Raw genomic sequence first — 24,067 nt, 5'->3', positions numbered from 1 at the left:
GGAGGGTGGGGGTGGGAGAGCGACATAGGGGCAGAGGTATTGTGAGGGTCACATGGTTACCGAGCAGCTTCTCATTACTATGGTAACCGTGTGGACCCCTGGGGCGAGAGAGAGAGAGCGAGCGAGCGAGCGAGAGAGAGTCAGATTGAATCTATATCTACTGCTGCTCGCTCGCCCCATCACACTATTAATAAACATATAGATTTACAGATAGAGTGTGTGTGTGTGTGTGTGTGTGTGTGTGTGTGTGTGTGTGTGTGTGTGTGTGTATGTGTATATATATATATATATGTGTGTGTGTGTGTCCGTCCTCAGGGCATCTGTCAGAGTTAATCAAGCTAACATGTTAGCGTGTGTGCTATAGCTAACTACATGCTAAAACAGCTAACTGACTCTGCCGTTAGCATGCTAACAGAACCGGGCTCAGCAGCCGGACCGGACCGATTTACAGACTTTATTATTTATTTATTTTTAAAGATCATTTTTTTTGGCCTTTGCTTCATTGACAGACAGCTGAAGAGAGATGAACGACATGAACTCAACACGAGAACATTAGAACATGAGAACACGAGAACACGAGAACACGAGAACACGAGAACACGAGAACATTAGAACATTAGAACATTAGAACATTAGAACATTAGAACACGAGAACACGAGAACACGAGAACACGAGAACATCAGAACACGAGAACATTAGGACATTAGAACACGAGAACACGAGAACACTAGAACACGAGAACATTAGAACATTAGAACACGAGAACATTAGAACATTAGAACCCACCGCCTGGTCTCCTCATTGGCTTGTTCCTCTGTGATGTCACTCTCAGGTGCTTGCGATGGCCAAACCCCTCCCCCAGCAGGTAGAACCAACCAGTGACAAGCTGCCAACACAGAGGGGGCGGAGCCAGCTGCTTATTAACATGTTTGTTCACTCAGAAAACATTTAAAAAACCTTTGAGAAACATTCAAACTTCAGACAATAAACAGAACATGTGTTTGTATTTCAGACTCCTCCATCTTATTCACCATCAACATGTTTGTGAGGCTCCTCCACCTGTACACATACACCTGAGACCACCAGGCACGTCTGTCACCGCTTAATGTGCTTCAAAAATGTTTCAACGTTCTTTCAGTGTTCTTAAACGTTCCTTTAATGTTCTTAAACGTTCCTTTAATGTTCTTAAACGTTTCCTTTAATGTTCTTAAACGTTTCCTTTAATGTTCTTAAACGTTCCTATAATGTTCCTATAATGTTCTTTAATGTTCCTTTAATGTTCTTTAATGTTCCTTTAATGTTCTTAAACGTTCCTATAATGTTCCTATAATGTTCTTTAATGTTCCTTTAGCATTCCATTAATGTTTCTATAATGTTCCTTTAATGGTCTTTAACGTTCCTTTAACATTCTTTTAACGTTCCTCGTTTGTTAATTAAACACGAGGAAATATTTAAACTGACGCCATGTTAGGACCTCCCTCCAGCCAATCAGGAAGAAGGATTCTCTGCCTTCTGATTGGTCTAAACTCACCTTAGAGGATGAGACGAGAGAACCAATCCCAAAGCTCATACAGCCGATCAGCTGACTGCACCTGATGAAACAAACAGAACAGTGACCATGGAAAAACCACAGAGCAGGTACATGTGAAGCCCTGCTCCTTCCTGTTCCTCAGGTGTTCTCCATCAATGAACTACAACTCCCAGAAGGCAACTGCCAATACAGACAGGACAGAGAGGGTGTGGCTACAGCTCTGATGTCATCACTTACCTGCTGAACACAGAAATTATCAACCTGTTCAGGACGAGGTCATCACTGACACACCTGAAACACACAGACAGGTTAACGATGTTAGACCAGTTTCTCTGATTGGTTGTTGGTCTGTGTGGACTCTGATTGGTTGCTGGTCTCACAGGATGAAGCTGTGGTCGTATTCGGGGTTCTTGTTGTTCAGAAAGGTCCGACTGTCACTGACGAGGTCAGAGGTCACCGCCAGCTACACACACACACACACACACAGGTGAATCGACCAATCAAAAGCCTGCTGAGCTTATGACATCATCACAGTGTCTCTTTACCTTCACATAGGAGTCACATGACTTCTGAGATTTTCCCATCAGCCCTCTGGCCTCGTGGACTGCAGAGAGAAAACAACAGTTTGATTCAAGGATCCTTAAAAACACTCAAGGATCCTTAAAAACACTCAAGGACCAGCTGACCGTCGGTTTGTGGACGCTGTGCTTCGATTGGCTGCTTCACTTACTGTGAATGATGAGTTGCCCCGCCTCCGGAGTGATTGACAGCCTCAGCCGACCTATCAGGAGAGAGATGTTAACATTCTCAAGATCACATGACTGGTCACGTGATCAATAATCATTGACCTCACCTCGCCCTCTGAACACTGATGGGTGGATCTTGGTCCTTCTCCTGGTCTCAGGCCTCCCCTGATTCCCAGTCCTGGTCCTGGTCCTGGGTGCCTCCTCCTGTCTGCAGGACTCCGGATCCTCGACTCTGTCAGACCTCCTCCTGCCGATCCTGATCTCTGAGACCAGACCAGCAGGCCTCAGAGGACCTGAAATGGATCTGGACCAGACCTGGGACGTGGACCTGACATGGGACATGGACTTGACCTGGGACCTGGTCTTGGTGGATCCTAGACCAGTCTTGTCTGTGAGGATCAAACCCTGAGCCAGCTCTGTCGTCTGTCTGATCAGGGCCACCCTGACCTCAGGTCTGCAGGACTGGACCTCAGCTCCACACCTGAACCCTGGTCTGGTCTTGGTTCTGGATCCAGACTGTGAGGACCTGCAAAGACAGGATGTGAGGTCAGATATTGATCTGTGATCAGCTGATCAATGATTAGACATGTCTTACCATCTTTGTTCTGGTCTCCAGGTCCTCCTGATCCTCTGTGGACTTGCTGGGTCCCGGTTCTCCTCTGACCCTCCGGTCCTCCTCCTCTTTGTCTTCAGCTGGGCCTCCTGCAGCCAGATGGCAGCTCCACCACAGGGCCTATGAGAGGTGTAATGAGTCATGTGACCAGCAGTTAAAATAATAACGTGAATCTAAAGTCGTGTTTTAATGAAACATTAAATCAGATCATCTGCAATGTTTTCAATTTCATTTGAACTTCACATCTTCACAGGCCGACCGACCCCGGGTCAGGTCCGACCGACCCCGGGTCAGGTCCGACCAATTCTGGGTCAGGTCTGACCAACCCCGGGTCAGGTCTGGACTTCAGTTTGAGGATCTTTGATCTGAAAGTGAAGCTGCAGCTCGTCACACTGATTGAATCTAACGAGGATGATTAACGGATTAACACACACACACACACACACACACACACACACACATATATACATACTGTGTGTATGTGTACTTTAAAGTCCTCAGTTTGCTCAGAAACATGCACAGATGTACTGTAAAGTCCTCAGTTTGCTCAGAAACATGCACAGATGTTTGATATGTTGGTGTTTGTGTTAAAGTTCAGGCTCACCTCCTTCTGCTGCACACACGCGCCTCCATCACAACTCCACGAATGAATAATGAATCAGCTGATTAACTGTTAATGAGTGGAACGAGCTCCTCGTCTTTCTTCTCGTCTCTCAAACCTTCTTCAGTTTTTCGTCTGAAGGAAAAAAAATTCAAACTTGAAGCAGATTTTCAAGTTAATACAACAAACACAGCTGCTTCCTGTGTTCACCTTCAAAATAAGAGCCTCTTTATAAAATAAAAGAAATGATGTGGATGTGTGCATGACTTCCTCCCATAGTGAGGCAGGAGGTGTCCATGGCGGACCCTGCCTCTCACCCTCAGCCAGCTGGGATTGGCTCCAGCCCACCATGACCGTGAGAACACGTGACAGACGACCAGCGCTGAGCGGGTCACAGGTCAGTGATGTCGTTGACCAATCAGAACAGAGGCTGTGACATCATGTGACACGCCAGACGCAAAGTCTGATCAATTTTTCTTTTTAAATCACTTCCTGTTCCCAGATTCAAAAGCCAGGCTTTTACTTTGAAAAACATACACTCTGTTTCCTGTGCCATTTGATGTCACTTTGAAGAGTCACTTCCTGTTTGAGGAGGTCCACATGTGTTTGTCATTAACGAGGGGGGTAACCACGTTACCATAGCAACCAAACAACCAGAGCAGACCTGAATACTCTTTATGAAGTAGACAGACAGACAGACAGACAGGCAGACAGGTGAACAGACAGACAGACAGACAGACAGACAGACAGGTGAACAGAGAGACAGACAGACAGGTGAACAGACAGACAGACAGGCAGGCAGGCAGGCAGGCAGGCAGGCAGGCAGGCAGACAGGCAGGCAGGCAGACAGACAGACAGACAGGCAGACAGACAGTGAACATACACAGAACACTGATAGAACAGGTACACAACAACGACACAGGTACATAACATGGAAATAGGTACACAGTAACACATAACGAGTACACAGGTACACGGGTAAGTAACGAGTACACAGGTACACGGGTAAGTAACGAGTACACAGGTACACGGGTAAATAACGAGTACACAGGTACAAAACGGTTAATAACGGTACACAGTGTACAACGGGTAAGTAACGAGATACACAGACACGGTAACTAACGAGTAAATCACAGTACAACGGTAAGTAACACAGTACACGGTACAACGGGGTAACTAACGAGTACACGTACACCAGGGTAAAGTAAAGAAGTAACAACAAGTAAGGTATCTATTTCAAAGCAGGGCCGGTTCTAGGCAGGGCAAAGGGGGCAGTGCCCCTTAAATAAATGTCTTGCCCCCTCAAACAAATTTAGAAGTTGAGAAAGCAAATTTTCATAGCTCACATAATTTATACGCTGGCTGCTAGAGTTGACAAAATTTTTTGTAGCGGAAAACAACGCCGAAAAAGAACACACGTACAGTATTAGCTTTCTAATCACTCCACTGTACGTGATATTCACACGGCTGCGCAGCACACACACCCCCTCTCAGCGCCCTAAAAACACCCAATCACTGTTGCAGTATGCAAATGAGGCAAGACGTAGCCTTGACTGTGTACTGTCAGGTTTCAGCATGAGTATTGACGGAGCTGACGAAAGACAGACACGCTGCCTTTACTATTTGGTGCCATCTATGCACAGCCAATAAGAGAGGTAACGACAGAATGTTATGGTCAAAGAAATAGCTGGCAGACGTGGGCAGTACGGACTGTCAGTTCTTCAGAGGGAACTGGAGTAAAGCAGCATCAAGTCTTCATTAACTGCTAAGACCACTGTTCTGTGTTTGACACCAATTGTCCGGCCAATCACATTTACTTGTAAAAGCACCAGTTTTTACAAACACTTAGACAGTATGCTTTCGGTGGCTACCCTCCCCCACTCTCCGAAAAAAATTACATCAGTCAAGAATTCCATGGCAGGCAACTAGTAAAAATGCATGACTGGATAAGTCCCGAGGCCAGGTTACTCAAATAGCGAGGACTGCTCGCTCACCAAGATACCAACATGCTTGCCCTTCTGATGGCAGAAAAGAAAGAAAAAGGTTAAAGCAATTAAAGTGCAATTGCAATCGTGAAATAATAAGACGTCACGTCAGTATGGACTAGCAGGAACAAATGCATCAAAGCTGCACCAACTAAGGTAGGACAGCGGGTTTTCTTTAACATAGGGCCCGCCGTGGCATAGTTAACACACAGTATCAATAATATTATTTTGATCGAATCTGAACTCATTTCCATAGGAGTACAGTCCTAGTTATTGTGACTTCTACTAGCATCAAATTCGTAGCATCATGGGCTCAGGATTAACCACATCAAATGAGGGCGTGATCAAAATTTCCCTGTGTTTTTGAATAAATGGCACCTCTTTTGAGAGTCCGCCTTAATCTGAAGTTAAGCGTTGGGGCGTGTTGGAAGACCACAGTGCAGAATACGCGTAAAAGCGCGTAATTGTGCGTAAAAAGAATTGCGCGCAGATGGGAGAACAGGCCCTTAGGAAATTGTGATAGCAACCTGAATTTCATAATTAATGCATAATTAGCAAGTGTTTGATTGACTGGCCTAGGCATGTTCAGTTTGGAGAGATGCAATGAGAAACGCCATTACTATAAGCCAAAAAGTGCTGGAGTATATGGTCTGTACACATGATGCCCCCTAACATTCTGACTGCCCCCTCATATATCTGCTGCCTAGAACCGGGCTGTTCAGAGTATTTTTTTCATTCAATTTTTTTGGATCCAAAAAAAAAAAAAAGCCCCAAAAAAACTGAAAGAAAAAAATGTATCCAGAAATCATCTGTTACTGTGAAGTATATTTTTGGGCCTTTATGCCTTAAGTGGGACAGCTGAAGACAGATTTTTTATTAATGTAAACAACTTTATTTAAATCGTAGTTTGTTGCTTCCTGATGAACTCCATGAGTCCTTCTAAAAACAAACACAGTTTTGAAAAAAAATTCAAACTAAACAAATATAAACTATTCCAAATTATATAAATTTCAAAAGAATAATAAAATATTAAAATAAAATAAAATATTTTGTTCAACTTTTCAGAAACAAACATTTTTTTCTTCAGTTAAACTCAATAAGTTTTTCACTGATCATCCTCATACATTTGTTACATCATATTTAGATTTCTTCATTGAAGAAAATTTATCATGAAAAAGTTTTATTTTAATTTACCAAAAACATTTTGTCTTTTTGCTCAACGAGAAACATAAAAAACAAAACCACATTGTAGTGTCAGCTGTTAAACATCGTCCAATCAGCTCGCCAAGACATAACGCAACTGAAACTGGAGCAGCTGCTAACGCAATGCTAGATCCTAACGTTAAGGCGTGCTAATAAACTGACATTTAAATCTTTTTTCTCCAAAATGTTTAAAAATCAAAACTTAGAATCTGACTTCATAATATTCCATTAAATGTTCAAACTTAATTAAAACATTTTAAATTAAAACTATTTTTTAACTCAGATTTAACTTTAGTTTCACGTCAAATTTTTGTTTTTATTCGTTGATGAAAAATGTAAAATTTAAAAAAAAAAGTTATTTACAACGAAAACCTTTTTTTCATTTTGCTCAGCGAGAAAAATAAAAAAACCCTGAGACACAAACACACATTAGAACACACACACACGACCACACAACACACACACACACACACACACACAACACACCAGACACACCACACACACACAGACACAGTGTGTAGTTCCTGCCCCTGAAAGCAGCTGAAGCTGTTAGCAGCGGTTGCTAAATTAGCTCTAAGACCTAAACACATTGAGCACATTCCATCTTGAATCTCGACGGACTGGGCCGGTCCAACGTCCCATTGCACGGCAGAACCTTCAAACCGGGTCCAGTTTAAACCAGCGGGGTCCAGCGCAGCGTCCCGATGGAGATCAGGTCTGGCAGGTGGACGAGTCAGCCAAACGGACTCCACCAGACTGAAGTGGAGAAGCCGAGAGCGAAGCCACAGCACGTCTGACAGGTGGGTGTTTACCGCGCACCCGGGACACGCCCACCAGGAAGGCCCCACAGGTAACAGGATCCTCAGGGGCAACCTGGAGGACAGGTAGACGCTAGCAACATGCTACAACACGCTACCACCACGCTAACCAACACGCTACCCACATGCGACAACAACACCGACAACAGCTAACAACACACTACCACATGCTAACCACGTGCTAACACAACAAACCACCCACATGCTAACAACATGCTAACAACATGAACCACATGTTAACAACACGTAACCACGTGCTAACAACACCTAACCACTGCTAACAACATGCTAACCACATGCTAAACACATGCTAACACACGTTAACACACGCTAACCACACGCTAATACATGCTAACACACAACGCTAAACAGTTAAAACAGTACCAACGCTTAACAACAGGTAACAACACGCCGAAACAACATTAACCGGAACACGCAACACCGGAACCACGACGCTACAACGTGCTCACAACACGCTAACAACTGCTAAAACATGCTAACCCACGCTAACCACACGCAACACATGTTACAACGACAGCTAACACATGTTAACACGCTAAGAACCAACAACGCTAACCCACGCTACACCAACTCTTACCAACGCTTAACAAGTAACCATCAACAACACCTAAAACACGCTAACAACATACTAACAACACGCCAACAAGATGTTAACACGCTAACCACACGCTAACCACACGCTAACAACATGCTAACCACACGCTAAACACATGTTAACAACACGCTAACAACATGCTAACCACACGATAAACACATGTTAACAAAACGCTAACAACACGTTAACAACATGTTAACAACACGCTAACCACACACTAACAACACGCTAACAACATGTTAACAACACGCTAACCACATGCTAACAACACGCTAACCACGTGCTAACAACATGCTAACCACACGCTAACAACATGCTAACCACACGCTAAACACATGTTAACAACACGCTAACAACACGCTAACAACATGTTAACAACACGCTAACCACACGCTAACAACATGCTTACCACACGCTAAACACATGTTAACAACACGCTAACAACATGTTAACACGCTAACCACATGTTAACACGCTAACCACACCCTAACAACATGCTAACAACATGTTAACAACACGCTAACCACGTGCTAACAACACGCTAACCACATGCTAACAACATGCTAACCACACGCTAACAACATGCTAACAACATGTTAACAACACGCTAACAACATGTTAACAACACGCTAACCACACGCTAACAACATGTTAACAACATGCCAAACACAAGCTAACAACATGCTAACCACACGCTAACAACATGTTAACCACATGCTAACAACACGCTAACAACACGCTAACCACACGGTAACAACATGTTAACAACACGCTAACAACATGCTAACCACACGCTAACAACATGTTAACAACATGCTAACCACATGCTAACAACACGCTAACAACACGCTAACCACACTGTAACAACACGCTAACAACATGCTAACAACACGCTAACAACACGCTAACAACATGCTAACCACATGCTAACAACACGCTAACAACATGCTAACAACACGCTAACAACATGCTAACCACAAGCTAACAGAACCTGAATGTGAAGTGAGGACTGACCGCGAGGACCAGGTGATTCAGCAGGAACTTGGACACCATGACAGCTCGGCTGGCGTGGGCTGCTGGGAAAGAATACGTATCCATGGCAACGTAGTCCAGGAACCCCGGGGGGAAGTCCCATGGTCCTTTGCGCTTGACCAACTTCTGCATCCCTGCAACCGTCATCAGGTCCAGGATCAGAGCTGAGAGAGAGACAGGTACCATGAGAGACAGAGAGAGAGAGAGACAGGTACCATGAGAGACAGAGAGAGAGAGACAGAGAGAGAGAGAGAGAGAGAGAGAGAGACAGGTACCATGAGAGACAGAGAGAGAGAGAGAGAGGTACCATGAGAGAGAGAGAGAGAGACAGAGAGAGAGAGAGAGAGAGAGAGAGAGAGACAGGTACCATGAGAGACAGAGAGAGAGAGAGAGACAGAGAGACAGAGAGAGAGAGAGAGAGAGACAGAGAGAGAGAGACAGACAGACAGACAGGTACCATGAGAGACAGACAGACAGAGGTTCTGGTTCTGACCCAGCAGCAGGTTGACGAGGACCTCCTGCCCGGCCAGCGTGCTGCTCCTCCACAGGCAGAGGGCGGTGCCACAGATCCAGGGCAGGGCGTGTCCGCTGAGGGCGAGCAGGCTGACCATGGAGCGCAGCGGGGCGGCGGAGCCGTGCACGCCGGCGCACACGCCCAGACGCTTGGACAGGCTGATGTCGATGGCGAGCAGCGAGTTGATGGCGATGCCTCGAAATGACGGGTTGAGCTGCATGCAGTCCTGCTCCGGCCAACGGGACGGCTCCTTCACGTCAGCCGAGCCCTCTGACGAGTCCCTCGACCCCCTGAGGACACACCAGGACCACATGGGTCAGAACTGGGTCCAGGACACACCAGGACCATATGGGTCAGAACTGGGTCCAGGACACACCAGGACCACATGGGTCAGAACCGGGTCCAGTACAGAGACTAACCAGCTGACAGCATTATATGTTCACAGGATCCTACAGTTAACCAATCACACTTCAGACGGAGTTAGGACCGCCCCCTTATTAGCATAAAGTCACTTTTATTATTGTTTACAGGACTACAGCTCCCATGATGCTTTGGGGGATGTAAGCAGGAAGTCTAATGTTAGCTCCAACTTCAATCAAACTATCATTAGCTGAGTTAGCACTTCCTGTTAGCAGTGAGCTAGCAGATGTTCAGACTCAGATCAACCAGGATCAGGACCGGGTCCAGGATCAGGACCGGGTCCAGGATCAGGGTCTGGACTGTCAGCTGTGATGATGTCATGGCGGTCTTACCTCACGGCGTCCTCCTGCTGACTCTGCTGTCTGGCGGTTCTCCTCGGACCTCCGGTCCCCCTCCCCTCCCCCGGGCCCGTCTCCCTGCGGTGGGGCTGGTTCAGGGACAGAAACTCGGGCCGGTTCAGGACGTTGTCCCGGTCTCTGGTCCGGCACCGGGCCTGGTTGCCGGGCATGGTGGAGGTTCTGGTGGTGAGACGGTGTGCAGGACTGAGGCGGATCAGAACTGAGACTCTGAGACTCTGAGAGACTATAAATAAACCAGCTGGCCTTCTTCTGCTGTCAGCTGTTCAGAGAGAGGCTGGAAAAACACTGAACACACACACACACACACACACACACACACACACACACGCACAGAGGTCAGAGGTCAGTTAGCTGCTTGTGGTGCATTCAGGTTGCATCAGAATTTTAGGTATGAGGAGAAATACATTTCCCATGATGCATCATGTTGGAGCCAAAGACAGTAACACAATCCATGCTAAGCTAAGCTAACCCAGAACACGTGAGAGACTAACCGTTTCAGCTGATGTGGCTAACCGCTAATTAGCTGCTGGCAACTGAATCTGCCGTTAGCATGCTAACAGAACCAGGCTCAGCAGAACAGGTTTGATAAGAGCTAAAGCTAACAGAGCTAACATGGCTAACAGAGCTAACAGAGCTAACACGGCTAACAGAGCTAACAGGATTAACAGAGCTAACACAGCTAACAGAGCTAACACAGCTAACAGAGCTAACACGGCTAACACAGCTAACAGGGCTAACAGAGCTAACACGGCTAACAGGGCTAACACAGCTAACAGGGCTAACAGAGCTAACATGGCTAACAGAGCTAACAGGATTAACACAGCTAACACAGCTAACACAGAGGATCCAGCTCGTTTGAGGCTAATGCTAATGTAGCTAACTGATAATATAAGCTAACATTAGCTCAGGACACTGTCCAGGTGCATTCTGGGAAATGTAGGCCTCAGTGTTAGGCTGTGCCCCTTTTCACAATATAGAATATCATCTGCTGCTAAACTGGACCGGACTGGACCCGGGCCAGGCTAAACACAGACTGTCAGCTGACGTCAGTCTGCTAACTGTGGCTGCCATTAGCTCGTTAGCAACTGTTGCTATGACAGCAGAGCTAACAGAGAGATTTATCAGGTCATGTGACGATTTAATTTAATTTAATTGACACAAAACATTTATATATATATTATTATATATTTATAAAACATTTATACATTATATAATAAATTTATAAAACATTTATATATTATATATTTATAAAACATTTATATATTCTATAATACATATATTTATAAAACATTTATATATTTTATATTTATAAAACATTTATATATTTTATATTTATAAAACATTTATATATTTTATATTTATAAAACATTTATATATTCTAGAATACATATATTTATAAAACATTTATAAATTATAGAATACATATATTTATAAAACATTTATTCTGATCAAATTCAAAACAAGGGGGAACCTTTGTTATCGCGTCGTGTGTTCCTACCCGGGTCGCTTCACGGACACACCGTTGCTATTGGATGCGGCAGCTAACGATGCTAACAGCAGCTACATGCTCTGACGACATGACGTCACAGTCTGAGCCGTGACGTAGTGACGGTTTGACGTAGTGACGTCAGCGCGGCGGTTAGACCGTCAGTGACGTGTTGGTGCGACGAGCTAACAGCTAGCAGCAGGATTAGCCGTTAGCTTCTCCGTGGGACCCGGGTCCAGTAACCCGGGTCCAGCTCTCTCACCTGACCCGGTTCTGCTGGAGGAGCTTCAGGTATCATGACTGAAATGGACCCGAGGCGGTCCAGACCGGACCAGACCCGGCCCGGCCTGTCCTGGAGGTTTCTCTCAACGTGCGGACATGTCGGACTGTGACCCGCCCGCTGTGGAGGCTCCGGGTCCACCGGGTCCTGGTGCTCCGGGTCCACCGGGTCCTGGTGCTCCGGGTCACAGTCGCCCCCCCCTGGCAGAGAAGGCCCTGTCAGAACCGTTCTGCCGGCTGCGGTACCGGGACACGTCCCTGCTGGTCTGGCAGCAGCAGCAGCAGGAGCTGCAGGCGGCGCCGCCCTCCACCTACCTGACCCGGAGCCAGTCGGCCTGGTACAGCAGCTTCGGGAACCAGGCGGTGCTGATCCGGGACAAGAGGGGCCTCGAGGACACAGAGGGACGGTCCAAGATCTGCAGCATCATGTAGACCAGAACCAGAACGGACGGCGATCAGGCTGAACTGGACTGGAACCGATGTACTGCAGAACTGATCTGGATCAGAACTGGTCCTGGTTCAGAACCTTTAGAGTGTTGAACAGAGCTGTGGCTGCAATAAACTGTTTGTATAGAACCCTACGGACAAACGAGCGGGCGGGTTCTGTAGAGGTTCTGTAGGGGTTCTGTAGAGGTTCTGTAGAGGTTCTGTAGGGGTTCTGTAGAGGTTCTGTAGGGGTTCTGTAGAGGTTCTGTAGAAACTCAAAGTTTAGTTTTAATATGATCTAAAACGTGACGTCATCGATTGTTCCGTTTGTTTGTGTCAATAAAGATTTCTAATTAAAGCGTCTCGTCCATATATGGTCACTTCTGGCGACGGCCACGATGACGTCACGCCGTGATCGTTAGCATGCTGCTACCTGCACAGGTGAGAGAAGGAGGCGAGGCTCAGGTCACTTTATGTGTTTATTTATGAAAACAAAGGAACTCAGAAAATAAGGATCCATATCAGTAATTACATCAAAGAATTCACTTGTTGTTTGTCCTCGCTTCGTCCTGTCTGTCTCTCTGTCTGTCTCTGTCCTGTCTCACCCTCTCCTGTCTCTCTACCCTCAGACAGCTACTATACAGCTACTATACAGTGCTCAACATACGGAAGAAGAACGGCCGGAGTGCATGCAGATACACAAAATCACTTTTTTCTCTTTTCTTATTAAAATACAAAAATTAACTATTCAAAGCTCGACCAACTAAAACAGACAGAGGTTACCGCGGCAACGGCCTGTCTGTCTGCCACCTGTCTGTCTGAGGCGCACATGTTGAAACGTTGAAGTTGATTCAGAGACACGGCGCGACAGCTGAGGCTTCGACCAATCACAGAGCAGGGGGAGGAGGAGGAGGCGGGGTCCACAGAGGTCAAAGGTCAGACAGACAGGTGGCAGACGGACAGACAGGTGAGTCACATGATTGATCTGTTCAACAGAAACACGATGGAGACGAAAAAGAAAAACCTGACCCCGCCCCCGCCAATCAGAGCCGAGCCTGGACCCGTCCAATGAGCAAGCAGCCAATCAGACGAGGACGAGGTTGTGACATCACCACTAAGACGAGCTGACGAGGCTCTCAGCCAATCAGATCAAAGTTTATTAAAAAGATTAAAATAATAAAAGTGGATTAAAATGAGATAAAAGCAGCTGACGTCAGGTCAGAGCTCGTCACGTCTGAGCGGCGAGGGGGCGGGGCCACGTCTGTGGCGAGGGGGCGGGGCTGTTACAGTATGAGTGGTTTACTTTGAGGGGGCGTGGCTTGTTGTGGCGTCGGGGCAGCGTACAAAGACATTTTATATCGAGAACTTTATAAAGACACAAACGTTTCAGCACAACCTGAAATCAAAGAAAATGTAGTGTTAAAAAAAACTGACGGAGCCGGAGCCGCTCATGGGGGGCGGGGTCAGAGCCGGGCGTGGTGACCCCGCCCCCCTCGCTGATGACCCCAGGGACTGACGGGTCGGGTTGTTGGTTTGAGTTTCAGGACCAGCAGAGGGCGGGCTCTGCTCTCAGAGAGTTTCATCAGCTGACAGTGAAGGTAACACGAGGCGTTCAAAGACACGGTCCGAGTCGGCTCTCTCTGCGGCAGCTGATTGGTGGATATTTAACATAATTAATGAGTCTGTACAAAGAACCTGATTGGTCAAAATGCTCACTGATGGTCTGATCGATCTATAACAACATGATCGCACTAAAAACCCACTGAGATCTCCTGCTGCTCCTCCTCCTGCTCCTCCTCCTGTTCCTCCTCCTCCTGCTCCTCCTCCTCCTCCTCCTGCTCCTCCTCCTGTTCCTCCTCCTGCTCCTCCTCCTCCTCCTGCTCCTCCTCCTGTTCCTCCTCCTGTTCCTCCTCCTGTTCCTCCTCCTCCTGCTCCTTCTCTCCCATGATGCTCTACAGATGCTTCTGGAATGTTGGCAGAGGTCAGGGGTCACAGCCGGCCGTCCATTAACAAGAAGAAGAAGAAGAAGAAGACGACCTCCACGGCAGAGTTCAGAGAAGAACGATGACTTCTAGACAGACAGGTGTACAGACAGACAGGTGTACAGACAGACAGGTGGCCTGCCTGTCTCACTTCTTCTTCTTCTCTTGCAGGAAGTCGTCGTTTTCTTCTTCTTCACTTCCTGTTTGCATTCCTCCAGAAAAACAAACAAACAAACAAAAAAAAAAAACGAAAGACAGACACGCTGCCTTTACTATTTGGTGCCAGTCTATGCACAGCCAATAAAGAGGTAACGACAGAATGTTTGGTCAAATAAATATCTGTGCAGACGTGGTCAGTACGACTGTCAGTTCTCAGAAGGGACTGGAGTAAAGCAGCATCAAGTCGTTCAATTAACGTGCTAAGACCACTGTGTCTGTGTTTTTGACACGCAATTGTCCGGTCCAATCACCATTTACTTGGTAAAAGCAACCTAGTTTTTTACAAACACTTAGAGCAGTATGCTTTCGGTGGCTACGCCTCCCCCACTCTCACGAAAAAAATTCTACCATCAAAAAAAAAGTCAAGAATTCCATGGCAGGCAACTAGTAAAAATGCATGACTGGATAAGTCCGAGATGCCAGGTTCTCAAATAGCGAGGACTGCTCGCTCCATCCAAGATACAACATCTTGCCCTTCCTGATGGCAGAAAAGAAAAGAAAAAGGTAAAGCATTAAAGTGCAATTGCAATCGTGAAAATAATAAGACGTCACGTTCAGTATGGACTAGCAGGAACAAAAAAATGCTCAAAGCTGCAACCAACGTAAGGTAAGGACAGCGGGTTTTCCTTTAACTAGGGCCCCCGTGGCAATAGTTAACACTACAAGTTCAATAAATATTATTTTGATCGAATCTGAACATCATTTCCATATGAGTACAGGCCTAGTTTAATTGTGACTTCTACTAGCATCAATTCGTAGCATCAGGGCTTCAGGATTAACCACATCAAATGAGGGCGTGATCAAAATTTCCCTGTGTTTTTGAATAAATGGCACCTCCTTTTTTGAGAGTCCGCCCTTAATCTGAAGTTAAGCGGTTGGGGCGTGTTGGAAGACCACCGTGCAGAATAACGCGTAAAAGCGCGGAATTGTGCGTAAAAAGAATTGCGCGCAGATGGGAGAACAGGCCCCTTAGGAAATATGTGATAGCAACCTGAAATTTCATAATTAATGCATAATTAAGCAAGTTTTGACTTGACTGGCCTAGCAAATGTTCAGTTTGGAGAGATGCATGAGAACGCCATTACATAAGCCAAAAAGTGCTGAGTATATGGTCCTGTACACATGATGCCCCCTAACAGTTCTGACTGCCCCCTCATATATCTGCTGCCTAACGGGCTGGTTACAGAGTAATTTTTTTCATATGCAATTTTTTTGGATCCAAAAAAAAAAAAAAGCCACCAAAAAACTGAAAGAAAAAAATGTCCAGAAACTCATCTGTTAACGACTGTGAACGTATCATTTTTGGGCCTTATGCCTGTAAGCTGGACACGCTGAAGACAGCATTTTTTATTTTAAATGTAAACAACTTTATTTAAATCGTAGTTTGTTGCTTCCTGAATGAACGGTCCATGAGCCTTCCTAACAAACAAACACAGTGTTTGAAAAAAAAATTCAAACTAACAAATATAAACTATTCCAAATTATATAATTTCAAAAGAATAACTAAATATTAAAATAAAATAAAATATTTTGTTCAACTTTTCAGAAACAAACAGTGTTTTTTTCTTCAGTGAAACTCCAAAATAAGTTTTTCCACGTGATCATCCTACATACATTTGTTACAAATCGATTTTAATTTGCTTCATTGAAGGAAAATTTAATCATGAAAAGTTTTGATTTTAATTTACCAAAAACATTTTGGTCTTTTTGCTTCAACGAGAAACATAAAAAACAACAACCATCATTGTAGATGTCAGCTGTTAAACATCGTCCAATCACTCGCCAAACATAAACGCAAAACCTGAAACTGGGGAGCAGCCTGCTAACGCAATGCTAATTCCTAAACGTTAAGGCGAAGTGCTAATAAACGACATTTGAAATCTTTTTTCCTCCAAAATTTTAAAAATGCAAAACTTAAATGCTGACTTTCATAAGTATTTCCTTAAATGTTTCAAACTTTAATTTAAAACATTTTAAATTTTAAAACTTATATTTTTAACTCAGAATTTAAACTTTAGTTTCCACGTCAAAATTTTTGTTTTTATTCGTTGATGAAAAATGTAAAAATTTAAAAAAAAAAGTTGATTTAACAACGAAAACCTTTTGTTTCATTTTGCTCAGCGAGAAAAATAAAAAACCCTGAACACAAACACACATTAGAACACACTACACACGACCACACACACACACACACACACACACACACACACAACACACCACCACGACACACCACACACACACAGACACAGTGTGTATGTTCCTGGCCCGCTGAAAGCAGCCTGAAGGCGTTAGCAGCGTTGCTAATTAGCTCTAAGACCTAAACACATTGAACACATTCCATCTTTGAATCTCGACGGAACTGGGCCCGGTCCCAAAACGTCGCCATTGCCACGGCAGAACCTTTCAAACCGGGTCCAGTTTAAAAAAACCAGCGGGGTCCAGGCGCAGCGTCCCGATGGAGATTCAGAGTCTGGCAGGTGGACATCTAGCCAACGGACTCCACAGACTGAAGTGGAGAAGGCCGAGAGCGGAAGCCACAAGCACAAGTCTGACAGGTTGGGGTTTACCGCGCACCCGGGACAAACGCCCAGCCAGGAAGGCGCCCACAGTAACAAGGATCCTCAGTGGCAACATGGAGGACAGGTTAGACGCTAGCACATGCGTACAACAGCTACCACCAGCGCTAACAACACGCTGACCCCATGCGACAACAAACGCGAACAACAGGCTACAACACACTACCACATGCTAACACGTGCTAACACAAAACAAACGCGACCCACATGACTAACAACAATGCTAACAACATGTTAACCACATGTGAACAACACGATAACCACGTGCTAACAACACCTAACCAACGTGCTAACAACACTAACCACATGCTAAACAACATGCTAACACACGTTAACACACGCTAACCAACACGCTAATACATGCTAACCACAACGCTAACCACAGGTTAACAAACACGCTACCAACGCTTAACAACAGGTTAACAACACGCGAAACAACATTTAACACACGCGAACCACGTTCCAACACCGCGAACCACGACGCTACAACGTTGCTCACACACGCTACACTGCTAAACATGCTAACCCAACGCTAACCACACGCGAACACATGTTACAACACAGCTAACACATGTTAACACGCTAAGAACCACACAACGCTAACCCACGCTACCATGCCAACCACACGCTTAAAAAACACATTTAACAACACCTAAAACACGTTAACAACATGTTAACAACACGCCAACCACAACACGAACAACACCTACAACAGGTTTAAACAACCCTCTAACCAAATGCTAACCACAACGCTAACAACATGCTAACCACAACGCTAAACACATGTTACAACACACGAAACAACGTTAACAACATGGTTACAACACGCCTACCCACACACTAACAACACAGCTAACAACATGTTAAACAACACGCTACCACATGCTAAACAACACGCTAACGCACTGCTACACATGCTAAACAACAGGCCTACCACAACGCTAACCACACAACAACATGCGGAACCACAACGCTAAACACATTTTACAACACGCTAACAACATGCTAACGACAGACGAATAAACAATTTAACAAAACCTAACAACACGTTAACACATTTTACAACACGCTACCACAAACTAACAAACAACAACACGCTAACAACAGGTTAACAAACCGCTAGACCACAAATGCTACAACACCTACCACGTGCAACACATCTAACAACAACGCGAACAACATGCTAACCACAAACGCTAACACATGTTAACACACGCTAACAACACTTACAACATGTTAACACAAACCACGCTAACCGACACACAACAACACACGGGCGAACAACAGTTACAACATGTTAACAACAAAACGCTAACACCACACACTAACAACACCTAACACCATAGTTAACACACCTAACCACATGCTAACAACACGCTTAAACAACGTGCTTGAACACGATGCTAAACAACATGGCTAACACTGGCTAACCAATACTCTCCACACGCTAACAACATGTTAACACCACGCGAACACACGCTAACAACATGTTAACAACACAACCCAAACTCTAACAACATGCTTACCACAAACCACAACGCTAACACATGTATAACAACACGCTAACACATGTTAACACGCTAACCCACATGTTACACCTAAACCACACCCTAGGACAACATGCTAACCACTGTTAACAAACACGCTAAACCACCACGTGCTACAAACACGCTAACCACATGCTACAACATGCTAACCATAACGCTACAGCATGCTACACATGTCAACAAACTAACAACCAATTTTAACCAACAACGCTAACACACGCTAACAAACATGTTTACCAACAATGCCAGAACACAAGACTACAACATGCTAACCACACGCTAACACATGTATAACCACATGGCACACAAACGCTAACAACAACACGCTAACCACACGGTAACAACATGTTAACAACACGCTAACAACATGCCTAACCACACGCTACACATTTAACAACAGCTAACCACATCTAACAACAACGCTAACCGCTAACCACAAAACGTAACAAGAACGCTAAAAACATAGCTAGAAACACACCTAACAACAACACGCTAACACAAGGCTAACCACATGCTAACGAACAGGCTAACAACACGCATAACAACAATGGCGAACCACAAGCTAAAAGAACCCTGAATGTGAAGTGAGGACTGACCAGCGAGGGAACCAGGTGATTCAGCAGACCGTGGACACCACAAGACAGCGTCGGCGGGGCGTGGGGCTTCTGGGAAAGATACGGTTATCCATGGCAACGTAAGTGCGCAGAGACCCCGGGGGGAAGTCCTCATGGTCCCTTTCGCTTGACCAACTTCGGCATCCCTGCAACCGTCATCAGTCCCAGGATCAGAGGCTGAAGAGAGAGCAGGTACATGAGAACAGAGAGAGAGAGAGAACAGTAACAGTGAGAACAGAGAGAGAGGACAAGAGAGAGAGAGAGAGGAGAGCGAGACAGGTTACCAGGAGAGACAGAGGAGATAGAGAGAAGAGGACCAATGAGAGAGAGAGAGAGATACAGAGAGAGTAGAGAGAGAGAGAGAGAAAGACAAGGTACCCATGAGAGAGAGAGAGAGAACAGTGAGAGAAGAGAGGGAGGAGAATAAGACAGGTCCCATGAGAGACAGAGAGAGAAGAGAGAGACAAGAGAGAGAGAGGAGAGAGAGAGACAGGTACCAATGTAGAGACAGAGGGGAGAGAGGAGAGAGACAGAGAGAGAGAGACAGACAGACAGACAGGTACCATGAGAGAACAGACACGAGGTTTACTGGTTCTGACCCGCAGCAGGTGTAGACGAGGACCTCCTGCCAGCCCAAGTGCTGCTCCTCCACAGGCAGAGGCGTTCCACAGATTCCAGGGCAGTGCGTGTCCGCTGAGGGCGGCAGGCTGAACATGGAGCCAGCGGGCGCGAGCCGTGCACCCGGCGCCACACGCCCAGAACGCTTGGACAGCTGATGTCCGATGGCGAGCACGAGTTGATGGCGATGCCCCCCCCCGAAACGACGGGTTTGTATTTGACTGCATGCAGTCCCTGCGTCCGGCCAACGGTACGGCTACCTTCACGTTCGCCCGAGCCCAATCTGACGAGTCCTCGACCCCTGAGACACACCAGGACACTGGGTCAGAACTGGGTCCATGGACACACCAGACCATATGGGTTCAGGAAATGGGTCCAGGAACACCGGACCACATGGGGTCGAAACCGGGTTTCCAGTACAGGAGACTCCCACTGACAAGCATTATATTTAACAGGATCCGACAGTTTAACCATCACACTTCAGACGGAGTTAGACCCGCCCCCCTTATTAGCATAGAAGTCACGTTTATTATTGTTTACAGGACTACAGCTCCCATGATGCGTTGGAGGATGTAAGCAGGAAGTCTAATTTAGCTCCAACTTCAATCAAACTATCATTAGCGAGTTAGCACTTCCTGTTAGCAGTGAGCTAGCAATGTTCAGACATCAGATCAACCAGGATCAGGACCGGGTCCAGGTCATGACGCGGGTCCAGATCAGGGTCTGGACTGTCAGCGGTGATGATGTACATGGCGGGTCTTGACCTCACGCGTCCTCCTGCTGACTCTGCTGCCCCTGGCGGTTCTCCTCCGGACCTCCGGATTACACCTGCCCCTCCCCAGGGCCCGTCCCCTGCGGTGGGGGCTGGTTCAGGACAGAAACTGGGCCGTTTCAGGACGTTGTCCCGGTCTCTGGTCCGGCAACCGGGCCTGGTTGCCGGGCATGGTGGAGGTTCTGATGGTGAGACGAGTGTGCAGGACTGAGGGGAATCAGAACTGAGACTCTGAACTCTGGAGACCTATAATATAAACCAGCTGGCCTTCTTCTGCGTGTCAGCTAGTCAGAAGAGCTGGACAAAAACACTGAACACACACACACACACACACACACACACACACACACTCACACAGCAAACACCACACACACACACACACACACACCTCACACAACACACACACACAAACACACACACACACACACACACGCACAGAGGTCAGAGGTCCGTTAGCTGCATTGTGGTGCATTCAGGTTGCCCTCAGAATTTAGTATGAGGAGAAATACAGTTCCCAGGAGCATCCATGTTGAGCCAAAGACAGTAACACAAGCCATGCTAAGCTAAGCTAACACCAAACCACGTGAAAGACTAACCGTTTCACTGATGGTGGCGAACCGGCTATTTAGCTGGCTGGCAACTGATCTGCCGTTAGCAGGCTAACAGAACCAAGGCTCAGCAGAAAAGGTTTGATAAGAAGCTAAAGCTAACAGAGCTTAACATGGCTGACAGAGTAACAAGCTAACCGAACACGGCTAACAGAGCTAACAGGACTTTAACCGAGCTAACCACAAGCTAAAAGAGCTAACAGGACTAACAGAGCTAACACAGCTAACAGAGCTAACATACAGCTAACAAGCCTAACAACGGCTCACAGCTAACAGGCTAACAGAGCTAACACGGCTAACAGATAACTGGACTAATCAGAGCTTACAGAACATGAGTAAGAGGCTAACACAGCTACACAGAGGATCCAGCTCGTTTGGAGGCTATGCTAATGTGCTAACTGATAATATAAGCTAAATTAGCTCATCAGGACACTGGTCCGGTGCTTCTTGGAAATGATAGGCCTTCAGTGTTTAGCTAGTTCCGCCCTTTTCACAATTATCAGATATCACGCTGCTAAACGGACCGACTGGACCCGGCCAGGCTAAACACAGACTGTCACTGACGGTTCGCTGCTAACTGTGGGCTGCCATTAGTCGTTAGCAACTGTTTGCGATGACAGCAGGACAACAGAGAGATTTATCAGTCATGTGACGAGTTAAATGTAATTTAATTGACACAAAACATATTATATAATATATTATTATATATTTTATAAAACATTTATCATTATTAATAAATTTAATAAAACATTTATATATTATATATTTATAAACATTTATATATTTTATATTTAGAAAACATTATATATATTATATAGTTAGTAACACAACGTTATAATATTCATAATACATAAGTAGAAAACAGTTATATATTTATATTTAGAAAACATTTAGAGATTGTATATTTATAAAACAGTTATAATTATATATTTATACAACATTAGATATTTCTCATACATATCTTTATAAAACCTTTAATATATTTTATATTTATAAAAACATTTATATATTTTATTTTAAACATGGTATATATTTAAATAAATGACATATAATTATAAAACTTTATATATTTTATCATTTAAAAACATTTATAGATTTATAAAACCGTTATATCTTCATATACTTTCTAAACTATTATATCCTTAAGATAATACATATATTTATAAACACCTTTATAATTTATCATATTTTAAAAACATTTATCTATTTTTACTATTTACTCAAACATTTATATATTTTATATTTATAAAACATTATAGATTCTATAAATCTTATTTCTAAAACATTTAATATAGTCATAATACATTTAAAATGTATAACATTAGAGATTATAGAAATCAACCATATTTATAAACTTTATTCTGATCAAATTCAAACAAGAGGGAACCTTTGTTTAATCGCGTCGTGTGTTCCTACCCGGGTCGCTTCACGGACACACCGTTGCGATTGATGCGGAGCTAACGGATCTAACAGCAGCTAATGCTCTGACGACATGAACGTCACAGTCCGGAGTCGTGGACGTAGTGGACGGTTTTGACATAGTGACCGTCAGCGGGCGGCGGTTAGACCGTCAGTGACGTGGTTTTGTGTGACGAGCTAACGCTAGCAGCAGGATGTACCGTGTAAGCTTCTCCGTGGGACCCGGGTCCAGTAACCCGGGTCCAGTAACCCTGGTCCGCTCTCATCACCTGACCCGTTTCCTGGAGGACTCAGGTATCAGGACGGAAAATGGACCAGAGGCGGTCGCAGACGGACCAGACCCGGCCCGCCCTGTCCTGGAGGTGGTTACTCTGCACTCAACGTGCGGACATGTCGGACTGTGACCGCCCGCTGTGAGGCTCCGGGTCCCACCGGGTCCTGGTGCTCCGGGTCCACCGGGTTTCCTGGTGCTCCGGTCCACCGGTCCTAGGTGCAGACAGACAGACAGACAGGCAGACAGGTGAACAGACAGACAGACAGACAGACAGACAGGTGAACAGAGAGACAGACAGACAGGTGAACAGACAGACAGACAGGCAGGCAGGCAGGCAGGCAGGCAGGCAGACAGGCAGGCAGGCAGACAGACAGACAGACAGACAGACAGACAGACAGGCAGGCAGACAGACAGTGAACATACACAGAACACTGATAGAACAGGTACACAACAACGACACAGGTACATAACATGGAAATAGGTACACAGTAACACATAACGAGTACACAGGTACACGGGTAAGTAACGAGTACACAGGTACACGGGTAAGTAACGAGTACACAGGTACACGGGTAAATAACGAGTACACAGGTACACGGGTAAGTAACGAGTACACAGGTACACGGGTAAGTAACGAGTACACAGGTACACGGGTAAATAACGAGTACACAGGTACACTGGTAAATAACGAGTACACAGGTACACAATGAGGACTTTGTTACTGTTAACACCACGTCACCTGACGGTCTCTGTCTCTCACCCTCAGCTGACAGACCCAGAGATTGTAGTGATGTCATGGCGTCTGGCC

At 45.4% G+C, this 24,067-nt stretch overlaps 2 protein-coding genes and 1 pseudogene across 5 annotated transcripts in view; 1 reads left to right on the top strand and 2 right to left on the bottom strand.

Annotated features, from left to right (window-relative positions):
• The window catches only part of LOC104935612 (regulator of G-protein signaling 3-like), a 26,459-nt gene extending 22,265 nt beyond the window's left edge, over window positions 1-4,194 (bottom strand). For both annotated transcript variants that reach the window (XM_027284440.1, XM_027284441.1), the window contains exons 1-9: window positions 3,496-4,194; window positions 2,874-3,011; window positions 2,386-2,804; window positions 2,263-2,313; window positions 2,078-2,136; window positions 1,913-1,995; window positions 1,770-1,823; window positions 1,533-1,593; window positions 788-887 (exon numbers count right to left, since the gene is read on the bottom strand). In XM_027284440.1, the coding sequence (XP_027140241.1) occupies window positions 788-887; window positions 1,533-1,593; window positions 1,770-1,823; window positions 1,913-1,995; window positions 2,078-2,136; window positions 2,263-2,313; window positions 2,386-2,804; window positions 2,874-3,011; window positions 3,496-3,524 (994 nt within the window). In that variant the 5' untranslated portion in view covers window positions 3,525-4,194. The remainder of the gene's footprint in view (window positions 1-787; window positions 888-1,532; window positions 1,594-1,769; window positions 1,824-1,912; window positions 1,996-2,077; window positions 2,137-2,262; window positions 2,314-2,385; window positions 2,805-2,873; window positions 3,012-3,495) is intronic.
• A 3,159-nt stretch (window positions 4,195-7,353) lies between these two features.
• Window positions 7,354-12,018, bottom strand: LOC113746888 (inactive phospholipid phosphatase 7-like; annotated as a pseudogene).
• A 250-nt stretch (window positions 12,019-12,268) lies between these two features.
• On the top strand, window positions 12,269-14,830 carry brd3os (BRD3 opposite strand). Of its 3 annotated transcripts, none has more exons than XM_027284438.1 (2): window positions 12,269-12,837; window positions 12,871-14,830. In XM_027284438.1, exon 1 carries the CDS (start codon window positions 12,304-12,306, stop codon window positions 12,634-12,636), a length of 333 nt encoding a protein of 110 aa, XP_027140239.1. In that variant the 5' UTR covers window positions 12,269-12,303; the 3' UTR covers window positions 12,637-12,837; window positions 12,871-14,830. The 3 variants fall into 3 exon arrangements, with proteins under 3 accessions (XP_027140239.1, XP_027140238.1, XP_027140237.1); XM_027284437.1 differs by having other exon boundaries at window positions 12,269-12,848; window positions 12,893-14,830; XM_027284436.1 differs by having other exon boundaries at window positions 12,269-12,859; window positions 12,893-14,830.
• Window positions 14,831-24,067: the final 9,237 nt, after the last annotated feature.

This window comes from Larimichthys crocea, chromosome XI, assembly GCF_000972845.2.
Source record: "Larimichthys crocea isolate SSNF chromosome XI, L_crocea_2.0, whole genome shotgun sequence".
NCBI lineage: Eukaryota > Metazoa > Chordata > Actinopteri > Sciaenidae > Larimichthys > Larimichthys crocea.
Note: the sequence above shows the minus strand (reverse complement) of the source record. Positions and strands in the feature narration are given on the sequence as shown.

Bases quoted from the DNA above. Each gene is read 5' to 3' on its own strand.
- brd3os (XM_027284438.1), top strand. From the start codon at position 12,304: ATGTCGGACTGTGACCCGCCCGCTGTGGAGGCTCCGGGTCCACCGGGT.